Source organism: Erythrolamprus reginae, chromosome 2, assembly GCF_031021105.1.
Source record: "Erythrolamprus reginae isolate rEryReg1 chromosome 2, rEryReg1.hap1, whole genome shotgun sequence".
NCBI classification, from domain to species: Eukaryota; Metazoa; Chordata; class Lepidosauria; order Squamata; family Dipsadidae; genus Erythrolamprus; species Erythrolamprus reginae.
In genome coordinates this window covers 191,797,262-191,813,905 of record NC_091951.1, presented here as the reverse complement: position 1 = coordinate 191,813,905, position 16,644 = coordinate 191,797,262, and the positions used below count along the sequence as shown (strand labels likewise).

The 16,644-nt window shown below is 41.2% G+C and overlaps 1 protein-coding gene across 21 annotated transcripts in view; it reads right to left on the bottom strand.

The window, feature by feature from the left end:
* The window catches only part of R3HDM2 (R3H domain containing 2), a 246,597-nt gene that overhangs the window by 4,377 nt on the left and 225,576 nt on the right, over positions 1–16,644 (bottom strand). For 17 of the 21 annotated variants that reach the window (XM_070740945.1, XM_070740946.1, XM_070740959.1 and 14 more), the window contains 6 exons: positions 16,272–16,429; positions 14,599–14,699; positions 5,714–5,883; positions 5,117–5,264; positions 3,053–3,153; positions 1,566–1,650 (listed from right to left, as the gene is read on the bottom strand). In XM_070740945.1, the coding sequence (XP_070597046.1) occupies positions 1,566–1,650; positions 3,053–3,153; positions 5,117–5,264; positions 5,714–5,883; positions 14,599–14,699; positions 16,272–16,429 (763 nt within the window). The remainder of the gene's footprint in view (positions 1–1,565; positions 1,651–3,052; positions 3,154–5,116; positions 5,265–5,713; positions 5,884–14,598; positions 14,700–16,271; positions 16,430–16,644) is intronic. The other 4 variants (XM_070740949.1, XM_070740963.1, XM_070740962.1 and 1 more) reach the window with 1 other exon arrangement.

Here is a 16,644-nt window from a genome sequence, read left to right as displayed (position 1 = left end):
CCCCTTGTTCTTGTGTTCACTTTCCTATTATAAACACTTCCCTCCTGGACCTTATTTAACCCTTTAACATATTTAAATGTTTCGATCATCCCCCCCCCCCTTTTCCTTCTGTCCTCCAGACTATACAGATTGAGTTCATTAAGTCTTTCCTGATACCTTTTATGCTTAAAAGACAGAGTGTGAAATAAATAAATTATGAAAAGGGCTGTCTCTATTAGACAACTGGTTTTTAGGAAGCTTGAAGAAATAGTGGTGCTATTGAAAGCACTGTGAGATGCCAATACAACAGCTATCTAGTCTGTTGGCACTGATAGCAATAATTTTGCTATTTGCTGCTGCTATCAGACAAGCCTGTTAGGATTCACCCAGGACATTTGTTGATGAGAGGTCCCAATAAAAATGATTTGATTACAAATATCCTGGGGCAACATATACATCTTCAGCTGCAAAGCGTCATACAGGTAACTCCTTGACTTATGACTACAACTTAGCTCCACATTTCTGTTGCTAAACAAGACATTTGTTAATGAATTTTGTCCTATCTAATGACCTTTCTTGCCACATTTGCTAATTGAATCACTGCAGTTTAGTTAGTAACCGGGGTGTTAAGTGAATCTGTCTCCCTCATTGACTTTGCTTATTAGGTCGCAAAAGGTGATCATATGACCCCGGGACACCACAACTATCGTAAATATGAATCACTTGCCAAGAATTTGAAGTTTGATCACATGACTGGTCGTGGGGATGTTGCTACAATCATAAGTGTGGGGAAAAAATGGTTGTAAGCAGTGTTCCCTCTAATTTTTTTGGGGGGGTGTGTGGAAAAGTATAGTGTCTGAGTGGCAGTCCCTTCAGGACTGGGCGGCACAGAAATAATAAATTAATAAATAAACAAACAAACAAATAAAAAACCCACCCTGTTTTGCCTCAGAGAATTTCAAAATAAAATACTGTACTGTGTGTCTATAACAGTGAGCTCATAATAGGGCAACTCTATCAATATCAAAATGCCACGTAAATAGTTGAGCTAGTTTCAAACTAGATTTTGATTTTCTTTCTCTCTTCCTTACTCCCATTCTTTTCCTTCCTCTCTTTTTTCTATCTGTTTCTCTCTCTTCCTCTCTTCCTCTCTCTCTCCTTCCCTCTCTCTCCTTCCCTCTCGGCTTCTGGGCAGGTTTGGAAAACTCTGAGTTGATGATGATTTTTAAGTGAGCGATTGCTCACTGCTCAGCTTAGAGGGAACTATGGTTGTAAGTCCCTTTTTTCTCCAGTGTGTTGTAACTTTGAATGGTCACTAAATGAACTGTTGTAAGTTGAGGACTTTCTGCATAAAATACCAATTTACTGTTACCGAATCCAAAGGTATCATCTCTCATGAGTTTGGTGTCTAAGCTCTGGTCAAAGTAAGACCACAGATCTTCAAGTGGGCCACTAGCATTTTGGCAGAGAATAAGCCTACATCAATTGGATCCCTCCAGGTGAGCCATGCAGGCTAGGAATTCCAGGAGCTGGAATGTTCTGGTTCTAGAAGTTTAGTATAATGGGAGTGGGGAGGTGTTACTTGCCTACATCACTTGTTCCAAGATCCGTGGATGCTGACTTGAGAGCCTGCTTCTTACTTCGGTTGCCATGCTTCATCCCTGTTTGTGCCTGTGATGGAAGAATAAAGGCATCGTAACACAAGATACACAAATATGTTATCCTTCACCTTTTATATGCTGGAATTCACTGCAGGAGCGGGTCCTACATACTGGAAAACTTAATCTCTCCTGTTCCAACCAATGGATCAGTCCAAAGTAAATCTGAGAAGGAGAAATTTTGCTAAATAAAAATTTAGCCCGGCTTGTGCACACTCACTACTGAACAAGGTGGAATTTTAAAGGGCACAAAGGTCTTACTGAGCCTTCACCGTTGTCATCAATAGCCACAAACACAGCCAATTACAAAACGGGATGTATGGAAATGTTTCACTTGTGCTTATTTAACATCTACATTTTGAATTACCTACACATTTTCCTTTCTTTTTTTAATTTAAATCATGTTATACAGGTGGAATCATGAATACATGATTTATTTTTTTTATTTTTTTTAAATAGTCTTTATTAAATATACATTAAAAAGAGGGTAAAGGGAGGGAAAAATTAATCATGACAGAATGGAAAAACAATGACAGTACAAACGGAATAATAAAGAAAAATATACAGTTTCCATACTGGTGAATAATAAATACATAATAAAAGTATGAAAAGAAAAGGGTACTTCAAGACTTTTTTCATTGCATTCATAGAGTTGATTCTTAATAAGTTAATTAATTGTATCGATTTAATCTCTGTGTGAATCTTATAAAGTCAATAATCATACTTTTTGGTTCAATCTTAAAGATATCACATTTTTAGAAATTTTTCAACATGAAGTAAGTCCTTTGATTACTGGTCCCTGTTCTGATAGAGTCAAACCCATCATCTATATGCTGTGTTATAAGTACACCAGGAGTTTTGGAAGTCAGGAGAGAGAATGTTTCCACACATTAGCCAGATACATACTACAACCAGCAGCCATTCTCTTTACCTTTTGAACTAGCATGAATTGGCAGTCACAAGTCCATATTAAAATGCTGTGCTGCAACTATCAAGGTTTTTTAATTTTATTTTTGTGGAATGTCTATAGGGCAATGTGGAACGCAGAAAAATTTTTGGAAGCAAAGATTACAGGATGATTGCTTGATGTGGCAGCCTGACTGCTTCCGATTTTTGAAAAGGAAGAAAGCATCTTAAGAAGATTGCGCTGAATAAAACTGGTTGATAGCAACAGCACTTAAGACTTGTATACCACTTCACACCTGGGGCTTTATAGCTCTCTCTAAGCTGTTTACAGAGTCACCTTATTGCCTCCAACAATCTCGGTCCTCATTTTACCAACCTCGGAAGGATGGAAGGCTGAGTCAACCTTGAGTTCATCTGACTAATCTCTTAAATGGAAAAAAGACCTTCTCAAATTTTGACCACTTAGCTGAGAAATGTTCCTTGGGGCCTCTAGCCCTGCCTCCTCTCACCTGGTGTGCTGTATAGCTGGTCTGGTTGTGCAAGAGAGGTGGGGGGCAAATGGAGAGATTGTACTGCAGCGGCTGGCCCAGCAAGGAATAGCGCCCATCACCTGGAGGGGAAAAAAGACCAAGAAAACTGATTGATGGCCCCTCGACTCTCTTTTTTGTATCATAAATAAGGATGGGAGAGAGAGGACACAGAAAGTATAGCAATCAAAGGTCGACAATCTTTTCTAAGTGAAATTTAGTGATCTCATGATATTTCAAATGTTTCAAAATGTATGTGGCTGGGGAAGAGTGGGCATACTGGTAGAATCAATCTTCTCTTCTATATTAAGAGGGATCTTCATTTCTTCATAAACCAATGGGCAAACAGTAGAAAACATACCCATTTACTGATAAAATGCCCATGTTCTTTTTTTATTTATTTATTAAGTTTATTTGACAAACCAACATACAAACATTAAACATTTACATTCCCCTATATGCATAAATATTAATTTTTTACAATTCTATTTACTATACATTATATTCCTTTACTGCTAGTTTCCCCTCCTTTTCCCCCGATCCAGTTGTACAATTTCTCCCACACTCTGTAGTAGTTCTTATTTTGTTGATTTTGTATTTCATATGTTAATTTACTTAATTTGGCACAGTCTAACATTTCTTTAATCACCATCTCTTCATTTGGAGTCTTTTCTTGCTTCCAGACTTCTGCGAATGCCAATCTTGCCTATGTAAGTATATGTGTTATTAAATAATAGTTTTCTTTGCTGTGTTGGCCTCTAATTATTCCTAATAAATACATTTCTGGTTTCGTCTCTAATTTGTAATCCAATATTTCTTCCAGCCAGGTCTGAATTTTGATCCAGAATTTCCTTGCTTCCGGACATAGCCACCAGATGTGATAATAAGTTCCTACATCTTTTTTGCACTTCCAGCATTTGTTACTTATATTCGAATGTATTTTAGCTAAACGTGTATGTGGCTGGGGAAGAGTGGGCATACTGGTAGAATCAATCTTCTCTTCTATATTAAGAGGGATCTTCATTTCTTCATAAACCAATGGGCAATCAGTAGAAAACATACCCATTTACTGGTAAAATGCCCATGTTCTTAATTAAGCAAATATTCAGGTAGAAACAGAGGCGGGCTGCTAAGGTGGAACAGTGACATGTGCTTGCCCCTGTGGCTCTGAGTGTTAGTGGAGTCCAGCGCGATTTTGCTACCTGCCCAGGTGCAGTAGCAGAATTGCACTGGACTCTGCTAGCACTCAGACCCACGGGGTTGAGCACACGTCACTGTTCTACCTTAGCAGCCCACCTCTGGGTAGAAGTACTCAGATTGCTTTAACTTGAAGCGCCAAGAGTATCAGAGAATATTGGGACCGTTCAGCATCATAGTGTAAAACCATAGACAACGGCTCTGTTTTCCTAATTTAATTTAATTTAATTTATTAGATTTGTATGCCGCCCCTCTCCGTGGACTAATGGCCAGGTGTTGCAATCTGTAGTAAAGCCACCTTAATCTGAAACTGTAAAGATACTTACAAGTAGTTCTCGACTTAACAGCAGTTCATTTAGTGACTGTTCAAAGTTACAATGGTGCTGGAAAAAAGTGACCTATGATTGTTTTTCACACATGACCATTGGGAATATCCCCACGGTTATTGAACAAAGCTTAGATCTGTGGCAATTGGCTGATATTTATGACAGTTATGAGCATCCCGGAGTCATGTGATTGCTTTTTGTGACCTTCTGACAAAGTTAACAGGCAAGCCAGATTCACTAATTTAACCACTGCAGGGATTCACTTAACATCCACGGCAAGAAAGATCTTGAGATGGGGCAAAACTCATTTAACAAACATCTCAATAGAAATGTGGAGCTCAATTGTGGTCCTAAGTCAAGTATTATCTGCACTGCTACCGACAAGTTGGTGAATAGGACACCAAGCAAGAAGCTCAGGTCTGGGAGACCAAAAACGCTCCTATAGAATCGCCTTTTATTCTAATACAAACACATTGGCTAATCTTCCATTGGTTCATTATGATAAATCCTCTCCCTCTGTTACCTTGTGCTGGGCCCACAGGCCGGGGGAACTGTGTGAGCACCGGAAGGGGACTGAGACCTGTGCAGACACTGTTGAGGCTGGTAACGGGTGATGGTGTAGGGGACTGTGTGGGGGATGTAATAGGGCTATTCAGCTGGGTGCTGCTGGCCTAGAAACAAAGAGGGGAGGGGAGTCAAAAGGTTAGTCGCGTCTTTTTGGAGTTTCAATTTATCTTCTTCTCTTACCGACACAAGAGGATTATATCTCCATATTTTTTGTTTATTATTTAAATCAAATACAATCACTGCTAATAATGGGGCATGGTCTGATAACCAAATGGTTTCAGTTTCAGCTCTTTTAAGATATGTATTCCCAGTTTTATTCATTAATATATAATCAATGCAGCTAAACTTATTATGCCTAGCTGAATAAAATGTAGCTCTATTTGTCGCTTCGGCATGAAGATCCAACATACCTAATTTATTTAAAGGCAAATTATTTTTCCCCTGTTTCCCTGCTATCAATTCAATATTAAAATCACCTGCCAATTAGCACAACTACTGAGAAACTCAATCTTTTATCCCCGTTCCACCAGCCCCCCCTTCCCCTTCGCCCTACCTGAGCGCTGGTGTCTGGGTTATAGATGTCACCAGGCTTCTGACTTCGCTGGTCTAAGCTGTAGTACTTGCAGTGGTTCCACTGCACCATGGATGAATTCTGAGGAGGCTGGGGGCCATTGGGTACATTGAGCTGCATGACCACAACGCCAGGCCCTGCCGGAGACACACCTAAGAAGAGAAAGAGGGGAAATGATCAATGGACATCATGTCAAGCCATCAACCTTCTTGGTCTCTTTCCCAGCCTCTTCTCCTTGGAGAGAATGTGGTCACAAGAAACTTCATGGGAACCGATTTTCAACAGAGGCGATTCCTGGCTTATGGCACTGGACTGCTTGAGCAAGTCCATTTTCCCACAGTTTGCCTGCCATATTTGCATATGCACAGTGAAGGGCTACCAAAATGTTTACTACCACACTGTGGGGCGTGGCTTATGCAGGACGCCCTGCATTTTCTTTCAACATCTTTCAGTACAAATTGGGTGCTCTGGGGTGGGGCTACATTTTTGCTACTCCACTGTGTTCCCCCACCTCTGGTCCAGGCGGCAGCCCACCCGTGCATGTGCACAAAATGGCACGTAGCTTCCTCCATGTATACGAAGATTGTCCAGCTTTTTCTACAATATCCTGGCTCATGTTTTATGTTCCTTGCATGCAGTTTAAACACATGTAAATTGGCTTAACTCAGAGACCACCTATGCAAGCATTTTATCATCTTATTAGTGTACATGGTCATTTGTTTCATAGAACTGCATTAGCAATAAAATACATTTGAAATAAATTATTTCTTCTCATAAATCTGATGAAATAAATATTAAGCTATGGTTTCAATGATTGGATCTATAGTTTTAATTATTGGATTTGTACCGCATTGTTTATTGTTGTTGTGAGCCGCCCCGAGTCTTCGGAGAGGGGTGGCATACAAATCTAATAAATTATTATTAATTATTATTAATAATAATAATAAATTTATTGTCATTGTCAAAACAACGAATTGTCATTGGCAACAAAAGTCGTGTGACACCCAGAGACCAGTCCCACCATACATAAAATTAGAATAGGTAAATTTAAAAATAGAATAAAATAAAATAAAAAATAGAATAAAAAAATAGAATAAAATGTCCCACCCAATACAAATTCCCCACCCTAAACCACTCAACCAGCTACATGACAAAGCGAGTAATATTGTCCAACAGTTCACTGATGGTGACCCTACTTAGTTCATTGCTAAGTGCGAGTATAGCTCTGGGATAAAAACTATTCAGGAAACGTGTGGTCCGAGTTCTAGTTGTTCTGTATCTTCTGCCAGAAGGCAACAGTTCAAAAAGATTGTAAGCAGGATGAGAAGAGTCTTTGAGAATGGTATGCACCTTCCTAGAACAGCGAGATGTGAAGATGTCATTCAGGGCGGGTAGTTTTAATAATTCTCTGTAGAGCTTTTTTGTTCGCTACAGAGCTGCTCCCATACCAAGCTAGTATGCCGTATGTCAAGACACTCTCAATGGTGCTGCGATAGTAATAGTAGGTCTTATTATTAAGAGCATGGGAGGGGGGGACCAACAAGTTCTAAAATGTGTAAAAGTAAGGGATAGTGTAGGATTAGGCATATTAAATGAATGTATCATACTTTTTCAGAGTATAAGATGCACCTTCCCCCTCTCTAAAAGTGGGGGGAAAGTTAGGTGCATCTTATAGATTGAATACAGGTGTTTTTGGCCTCCCAAATCCTCCATGTGTCGTGTTTTCGCCCTCCTGGTCCCCAGAAGCACAATGAAGTACAGTGGAACCCCGACATAAGAGCTGCTCTACTTAAGAGCAACTCGAGATAAGAGCTGGGAGGGGAGAGATATTTTTGTTCTACTTACAAGCCCAAATTCGAGATACAAGCGCCAAGGAGCTGTCTCCTGAAGCCAAACGCTAACTTCCGCGTTCGGCTTCAGGAGACAGCTGCGAAGCGACGCACGTGTTTTAAAAGGTTGCAGCCGGCCTGGGGGGCTCGGGGGGGTGATTGCAGCTTTCTTTCTTGCTCTTTTTCTTTCTCTCTTTTACCTTCCCTTCCTCTATTTCTTCTTTTCTTTCTCCTTCCCACCTTCTTCCCTCCCTCCCTCCCTTCACTCATTCCTCTCTTACTCTCCCCTTTCATAAGTTTCCTTGCTTCCTTCCTCTGTTCCTGTCCCTTCCCTCTTTCCTTCCTTCCTTCCCACCCTCCGTCCATTCATTCACCCATTCCTCTCTTGATCGCTTAAAGCCGGTCCCTGGTGCAAAAAGGGTTGGGGACCTCTGTCCTACAGGATTGGGTGGCAGAGAAGTTGAACATATGTAAATTTAAAAGTTTAAGAAAGTTTACAAGTTAAGTGAAAGAAACTTCATTATTCATTTATATGTACATGTACATTTCTTCATTAAAAACATGTCTTTCTGCATAATTTAGACTAACTTTGTGAGTTTTTCGAGGGCTGGAACCAATTAAAATTATTTACATTAATTCCTATGGGGAAAAGTCGTTCGAGATAAGAGCTGCTCGACTTAAGAGCCCAGGTCCGGAACGAATTAAACTCGTATCTCGAGGTACCACTGTACTCCACATGTTTGCCAAAAACGGACCTAGTTTTGCCAAAAACCCGATCATTTCTGGTCTCCGGGGCACTCTGCACGTTGCATTTTAATCTCTCCAGCCCCCAGAAGCATTCTACAGTGCTCCACATGGCCCGTTTTAGCTGAAGATGCATCTGCTTTAGCCAAAAATGGGCACGTTTTTGGCCTGCAGAGTGCTTCTGGGGGCTGGATAGATGAAAATGCGACATGCGGAGTGCTTGGGAGCCTAAAAACAGGCTATGTGGAGCACCGCAGAATGCTTCTGGGGGCCAGGGAGGGCAAAAACGCAATGCATGGAAGCCAAAAACTATTTTTTCTTGTTTTCCTCCTGTAAATTTAGGTCTGTCTTATAGTCCAGTGTGTCTTATAGTCAGAAAAATATGATACATTAAATCTTTTACAAAAGCATTTCAATTAGAATAATGAGCAATAAACGAGACTGGTCAACGGCTGTAATAAACCAATCTTCCTTATCCTATTGTGCCCCCCTCTGGTACATGCTGGGACAGCAATTCTCAGCATTTTCAATCCAATCAATCAATCAATCAATCAATCAGAATAGAGCTGGAAGGGACCTTTGAGGACCTTTCTAGTCCAGCCCCCTGCTCAAGCAGGAGGCTCTGCACCATTTCGGATGTGTAACTGTCTGGTCTTCTCTTTAAAACCCCCAGCGATGAAGCACTCACAACCTCTGAAGACAAGCTCCAAAGAACTTTTGAAGGTCTCCTTCACAAATCTTCCTATCCATATAAAAAACAGGGTACATAGATTTTTCAAGGAGCTCAGCTTCACTTGAGGAGCATAATTCTCAACAGAATGAGGGATTCTCCCAAATCTGTGATTGGCCAATAGCAAAAGCAACAGCAGGATGGCACTCTCCCCATCGCCATTGGAAAAGACCACCAGGCCATTTCTGTCCCAAATCTCAGCCTGCAAACCAGATCAAAAAGCATCCAAATAACTCTTCTCTTCCAAGATCTGGGGACCCACCTGATCCTACACCAGCAACCAGGAAGCGTTGGCCTTTATTCCAACTGGCAGCTGCTCCATATTGCCATTTCTGGTCTACAGCAAGGCAGCACAGGTGGTTAAATATGTCAATGAAGGTTCTATGATACCGGTGCTGCCGGAATGCTCCCAGGGGTTGGCGTGCGGGGCGGGTGCCTACACGTCGGCGCATGATTCTGCGCATGCACCTGAAGCCAAATCTTGCGTGAGGACGCACGCATGAGCAAGATCGCTGATATTTTTGCTTCCGTGCATGCGGAGCAAAAAAATTGGTAAAAGAACCACTGAAATCTCACTTGCGCAAACGTCGTCACATGAGATTTGGCTTCGGGCGCGTGCACAGAAGCCAAATCTCATGCAGGGGCGCACATGCGTCTACAGAGGGTGCACAGCTGTGCAAGCATCCCCGATTTTACTACCATTGTATAGAGTGGCCTGCAATGGGAGCAGCACACCACTGAAGATTCCCAATCATTCAGTAGGATTGTCAGGCAACCAGATTTCTTTCTTTTCTTGGTCTGAAATGTTTCATTGTTTATTCAAGTAGCTTCTTCAGTCCGAGCAAGTTGGTCAGCAAGACCCCCTATATGTCCTTCAGGATGGTTTCATTTCTCACCTAATCTGGATAGGCTGATAAAGAAACATTTCAAAGTGAAAAAGAAAAGAAATCTAGCTGCCATGATTCAACTTACTTACTTACTTAATTTAATTTAATTTAATTTATTGGATTTGTATGCCGCCCCTCTCCATAGACTCGGAATACTTAACCAGTATTTCCAGTTTAATCAACTGGAAGAGCTGTGAAACATCTGAAAGGTGCTAGGCTGGGAATGGGTGCAAAGGTAAGGCTAGGCAGGCTAGGAATCACCTGACTCTTAGTGGAATATCAAACCACCGTGAAAAGAATAGATAAACCTCTCCCTTTGGATGCCACTCTTTGACTTCAGTTTGCCTCTAGTAAGTATGAAAGGCAAACATTATTTTTGTCTTCGGAATACAGTCTACTTAGGAAGAAATGAGCTACGCTTGCTTTGGTTTTAGAGTTATTATGGGCAGCAGTGGCCATATAACACACACTAATCAACACTTATATCAAAAGGGATAAAAGAGAGACAGGATATAGCAAAGTTTCCAGAACACTGATGACAAGCCTGTGACATGCTTGCTAAAAGACTCCCCGGGGACAATTGAGTGACATGTCAGCATTCACCAACACTCAATAAAGTATTCTTGAAAGTGTCTCCTGTTCTTGTGCAATTTCCGGAGGCTGTGGAGGCCATGCCAGAATGGGGTGTCCTCTCACGTGGATTCCAGAACTTGTGTGAGAGGCATATATATACAAGGCCTCAAAAGCTCAGCTTGAGGAGGCTCTGAAAAATGTGTGAGAACGGAGCCTGCTTTTGAAGCAATTTTTGGAGATTGCAGAGGCTGCGTGTGAATGAGGGAGGCTTATCTCCCAAAGGTGTTTCCTGTCTGCCTTTCAAAAAGCAACTGGACAGTTTTCACCTTGAGGAAGAAGAAGAAGATCATGTTTTGCTTTTCATCCAAGTTGCCCTTTTCTTCCTCAAGGGGTGGAAAAAACAGTCCACTTGCCTTTTGAACAAAGCACTTTTGAGACAACCTGGATGATTCAGAATCTCCATAGACATTATAGGCTTTTGTGTGTCCCCTGTCAGAAGCTGCCCCAAAAGACCATGTTTTTGTTCGGCCTCTGAAGAGTTTTTCAAGGCTGCAGAATTGCATTTGAAAACAAAGAGCATATGATATATATTACATTGTTTGTTTATTGTGATAGTTAATATTGTTTATTGTACTTAAATAAGTAATTAATTAATATTATGATTATAATTACAGTAGAACCCCGACTTACGAGACTAATTGGTTCCGGAAGGAGGCTCGTAAGTCGGAACGCTCGTATGACGAAACATTGTTTCCCATAGGAAACAATGTAAAGTCAATTAATCCGTGCAACAACAAAAAAAACCGCTGCCGCCGAACGCGGAAGTTAGCGTTTGGCTTCAGGAGACAGCTGCGAAGCGGCGCGGGTGTTTTAAAAGGTTGCAGCCGGCCTGGGGGGGTTCGGGGGGTTCCCCCCGAGCCCCCCAGGCCGGCTGCCACGTTTTAAAACACGCGCGCCGCTTCGCAGCTGTCTCCTGAAGCCGAACGCTAACTTCCGCGTTTGGCTTCAGGAGACAGCTGCGAAGCGGCGCGGGTGTTTTAAAACGTCGCACCCCCCCGAGACCCCCAGGCCGGCTGCAACCTTTTAAAACACACGGGATACGAGCGCCAAGGAGCTGTCTCCTGAAGCCGAACGCGGAAGTTAGCGTTCGGCTTCAGGAGACAGCTCCTTGGCGCTCATATCCCGAATGTGAGCTCGGGAGGCGAACAAAAATGTCGCTCCCCTCCCAGCTCTTATCTCGAGTAGCTCGTAAGTAGAGCTGCTCGTATGTCGAGGTTCCACTGTATAATTATTTTTGTCTGAATGTGTTTAGTTTAGTTTTGTTTTATTTTTTGTTTATTCTCTTTTTGGTTACGTTTTGTAAATGTGTATATATATTTTTTAAATCAATAATTTTTTTCTTAAAAAAAAAAGAAAACAAAGAGCAACCACCTGAAAGTAAGCGGGTTGATCCTGGGAAACCACACACAATTGGACTGTATTTTTTTTAAAAAATAAATGAACATGTAAAACATTTGTTTGTTTGGATAGGTTTCTTTTTTTTCTTTTTCCTTTTTGACATGCCAATAGAATTAAGTTAGGAAGCTTCTGAATTTTTGATATACTGAGCCCAAAAAGGCTCGCCATCAGTATTACTTTTGATACAGAGTTTGCCTCTCTGCAGTGCTGGCTCAATGAAGCTGCTTCCCAGGGCCAGAAGAATTCTAAACACATTAAGCTCACATAAAAAATAAAAATAATTGCCTGAGATGCATGACAGGGGAGCCACTTTACCTCCCGCAAGGTACAAACTTTAGCTTCTTTTTTCCAGATTTCTTAACAAGAAACAGAGCGACCCTATCCATGCACATGTACAGACAAGGTACAGGTTCTGAAATTACATAACTTTCGAGGCCCGTTCTCAAAATGCAGACAGAGAGGAGAACTGATCAGCTGTCACATTTTGCAGGCTTTGGGGCAGCCTTTTGAAACTGATTGGTCTTACTGACTTTCTCCTAGAAGGAATGGAAGGATGGAACGTAACATTCAGAACTGGCCCATATGGTGGATCTGCAGCTTTGGGGTTGTGAAACGGGCTCCCACTCGACAGTGTGAAGATGCTCCCTCTCCCCTGAGAAATGGGGAAACTGCACTTGACCCAGAAACCTCTTCACATCATTGCAGTGACTTTGAACCATCACATGCACACAAACAGCAGAGAGGAAAATAGCTGGGGGAAAGCTGCAGGGATAAAACCAGATGGGTCCCTAATTCAGCAGAGAAATTACAGCTGCTACACAGAACCATGAGCGTCTCCAACCCGCCCACTTCGATGTCACACTGAGAAAAATGATTTGCCGGGTTAAAATCTTCCTCTGCTGTCGAACACAAGGAAGATCAAAAGGACAAAATGCTACACTTATATAATTTACAACCACAGGAATGGTTCCGAGATGCCGTATCTGCTTGTGGCCAAAGACTAGACTTTATTTTTTATTCATTATTGAAAACCTGTAATTACAATTGACCTTATTCATTAGGATTGGCAGAGGGCTATGACCAAGAACGTCTTCTGAAAAAGACCCACAAAGGACACAATTAATAGAGGCCCATTGTGATGCCCTCTCTGCCACCCAGCATGGTATTAGCCACTACACAGAAAACAGGATGAGTCTATTAAGCAGAGACTTCAGGAACAGGGAATTAATGTTTCTTCCATCCTCAGAGGGTTTTGGACCAACCAGAGGGAATGCCTACTTACTATAGTTTCTCCCTAGCCAGTATGAGCCAACAGAATGGTCATATAATGCGTAGATCCCCTCAATTAAAGAGTTTCAGAACCCTTCTCTGTGGTGGTGACTGCCTTCTGGAATGAGATTCCCTTGGAAATTTGTGTGGCTCTTTTCCTGATGGAGTTCCAGAGACCTGGATAATTTTCCTGGCTTTGGTAGACTGGAATGAGCCCCTTGTTAGATGTGCTTTACATAACTTTTGGTGTTGGTTCTCTGGATGTTCTGTCTTCTTTATTTCCTTCAGTGTGTTTTCATTTACCTTCTCTGTATTTTTATCTTGTTTCTTTATATTGTGAGCAGCTCAGATTTGGCTTGGAGTTCTGCTCCATGGGTTAGGGAACACAGAAGCTTGTTATCTGGAGAGCTCCTTCACAAAAAGCCAAATTGGTGTTAAAAGGCTTTCTGATCCTAGCTACACTTCAAGACACTTTCATAAAATTATGTTTGACTCCAAGGGAGCATCGACCCAATCAAACATCTAGATGACTAGATTCAAAATCTCTTTAAGCATAATATGGGTTCCTACAAATCAGTCCAGAAAATTATGGGACAGAATCAAGGAACAGGCTTTATAGCATCTTTAGGAGATGGTACTGTACATGTAGGTTACATAGGCAAATTCTTGGCAGTCCAAAGCAACCTAAACCCAAAGGGGACAGGGTTAGGCAGGAAAAAAAATATTGATGGGCAAAAGACACTAGTAGGGATAATTGGACCATGACAATAATAATGTTTCTCCAGTTTGCATATATAGTACTGGAGTGACCCCAAACTTCCAAAATACTCTAAGGGAAGCAAATGTATGATGTTACTGGATACTGCTTGGATTGGGGACACCTTTAGCAATAGCCCAAATATATTTTGCAAAAGGGTTCAAAAACCTTAGCTAATCCAGAATACCAGAGATCAATAAGAGCTAATTGCAAGTGGACTGGTGGGGCATTTATACTCAACAAAAGGGCTTAATGCATTTCAATAAGGAAATCTAAACAGCCTCATTGGCTACTAGTCAGTTTCCAGGCATAATAGGGAGCATTATTTAGGGCTTAATATGACTTGATAAATTTTGGATAAAGCTTTTGGGAAAGATCTGAAGAACACATTAATTTCCATCGCATTTGATGTGAATGTAAGAGAAGGCCTCCTTTGTCACTGTTTCCAGACTTTGGAATTCTTTGTCAAGGAAGGTCAAGGTAGCGTCTCCATTGTTGGGCCACAAGTGACTTCTATCAACCTGGATTCAATAGGTTTTAGAGGCGGCAGGTGTATTGTATGCCGATCAATCACAACCTCCCAAGTTTGCTGTTTCTATTGGTAAAGTGCCCAGCCTTACCTGAATACTGTTGCTGCATCTGGGGTGGGCTGCAAGGAGAAGGGGACTGGGGCATCTGGTACTGCTCTGTACCTGGGGGCTGCAAGAAGCCAACAGAAGGGCTAGAAAGAGAGAGACAGAATAAAGGGCATCAATTGGAGCAGGTTGTCATCATGAAGGAGATACAATTGTATTTATACTGATAGAGGTTACTGATTCCTAAGGCCTATTTTGTTCAGTAATTTTCACCAGGCTAATGCTATTTGGGTGATTTCAATTAAGGGGGTGCTTATTCAGTGCTTCAGAGAATAGGAACAGTATACACATAGTATTTCCTCTTTCTCTATTTCTTTACTACTTTTGGGCTTATGCCAAAAAGATCTATCAGTATAAAAGGAGATGAGTTAGATCAGACTTAGACAAGTGAAAAAAAACCAATGAATCTGCTGAGAACCAAAGGCTGAGGGGTAAAATCTGATCTTCAGTGATTGGGCCAAGTAAATCTTTGTTAGGATTTATGCCAATTTTGAGGAACTTGTGCATTTTCAGGACAAAAATACTAGCAACCTTTTTAAGATTATGGATGCTTCTAAAGAAATCAAGGAGGGCTGGAGCAGGATGCTATTTGCTCTGTACTCAGAGGACCCAAAAGAGAAAATGGTAACCTCTAATGCTTAGAAACTAGAATTTGTAGACGTGAAAATTTGTCTATAAATATAGTAAATATGCCAAAATAAATCATACTGCCTCACAGAACCTTCTAAGCTTGATAGATTAGTGAGAAATGTGAACAATTCTCTCCTGACCTTTTTTTTAGATGGTCATTTGGTTATATTTCATCATTGGGTTAAACTGTACCCAGTACATTACTTTAGAAATTTCATTTTTTTAAAAAGTACAACATATATATGCCAACAAATTTATTCTGGCCTTGTATTTTTCTATTATTTTTGAAAATTGTTCTCTCTCTGCTTTTTAGTCTCTCCCTCCTTTCCTCCTCTTCCTCCCCTTCTTTTCCCCCTTTCGCTGGACCAGAATCTAGGAGACTGTGAGTTCAAATCTTTCCTAAAGCATGGAAATGACCTAGTCACTCTCTCTCATCCTAGATCATTTCACACGTTTTTTATTATTATGAAGAAGTAGAAGGTTGGGTTGTTATGCACACCATCCCAAGCTGCACAAAATAAAGACAGACTATAAATCTGCTAACTAAATAAATAAATAAATTCCTTTAAAAAGTCACAAACCTGAACTCTGGTAATAATATAATAATGATTTATATTAATGTTAATTGTTTCCTGATTTGTACCCTATGACAATCATTAAATCTTGTACCGCATGATTCTTGACAAATGTATATTTTCTTTTTCTGTACACTGAGAACATATGCACCAAAGACAAATTCCTTGTGTGTCCAATAAAGAATTCTGTTCTGTTCTGTTCTGTTCTATGCTATTAACTGTCAACCTAATCCGCATAGCATGAAAATGAGTACAGCCCTTCCATTAATCTAATGCACACCAAAAGACAAGAGCCCATAATTGTTCCAGGTGCTTTTGATGCAGAATTTCTGTTTCTCTGCAATCCTGGCTGATACAGTCTATCAAGGGTAATTCTGGGAAGAAAATAATGATCCTGAATGGACATCTTTGCAAAACATAAAGCTTAAGTAGAGTTTTGGCTCCTGGTTTTACCTGGTGCCATTCTGCTGGGCTGGGGGGATAACACTGTAATAGACTGGCATCCCTCCGGCCTGGAGCCCTCCTTGCACAGATTGGTTTGCTGGTACCAACACGGGCTGCTGAAAGGGTTGTTGGACTACGCCTTGAGAGTCGTTCGCCACTGGTACCTGCTTGGGATATTAAAAGATAGAAAGGAATGAATGAAGGCGGGTATTCATGTCCCAGGATAATGTCGCAGGATCCAGTCTGGGTGCATCACCTTGACCAGAGATTTTTTATCTTCTGGGTTTTCGAACTCGTGCTGGAGCCCATCTTCAGATCCTCATCCTATTCTTCAGAAGATGGTCTCCAGAACAAGTCCAAAAGCTTAGAAGATCACTCTTCA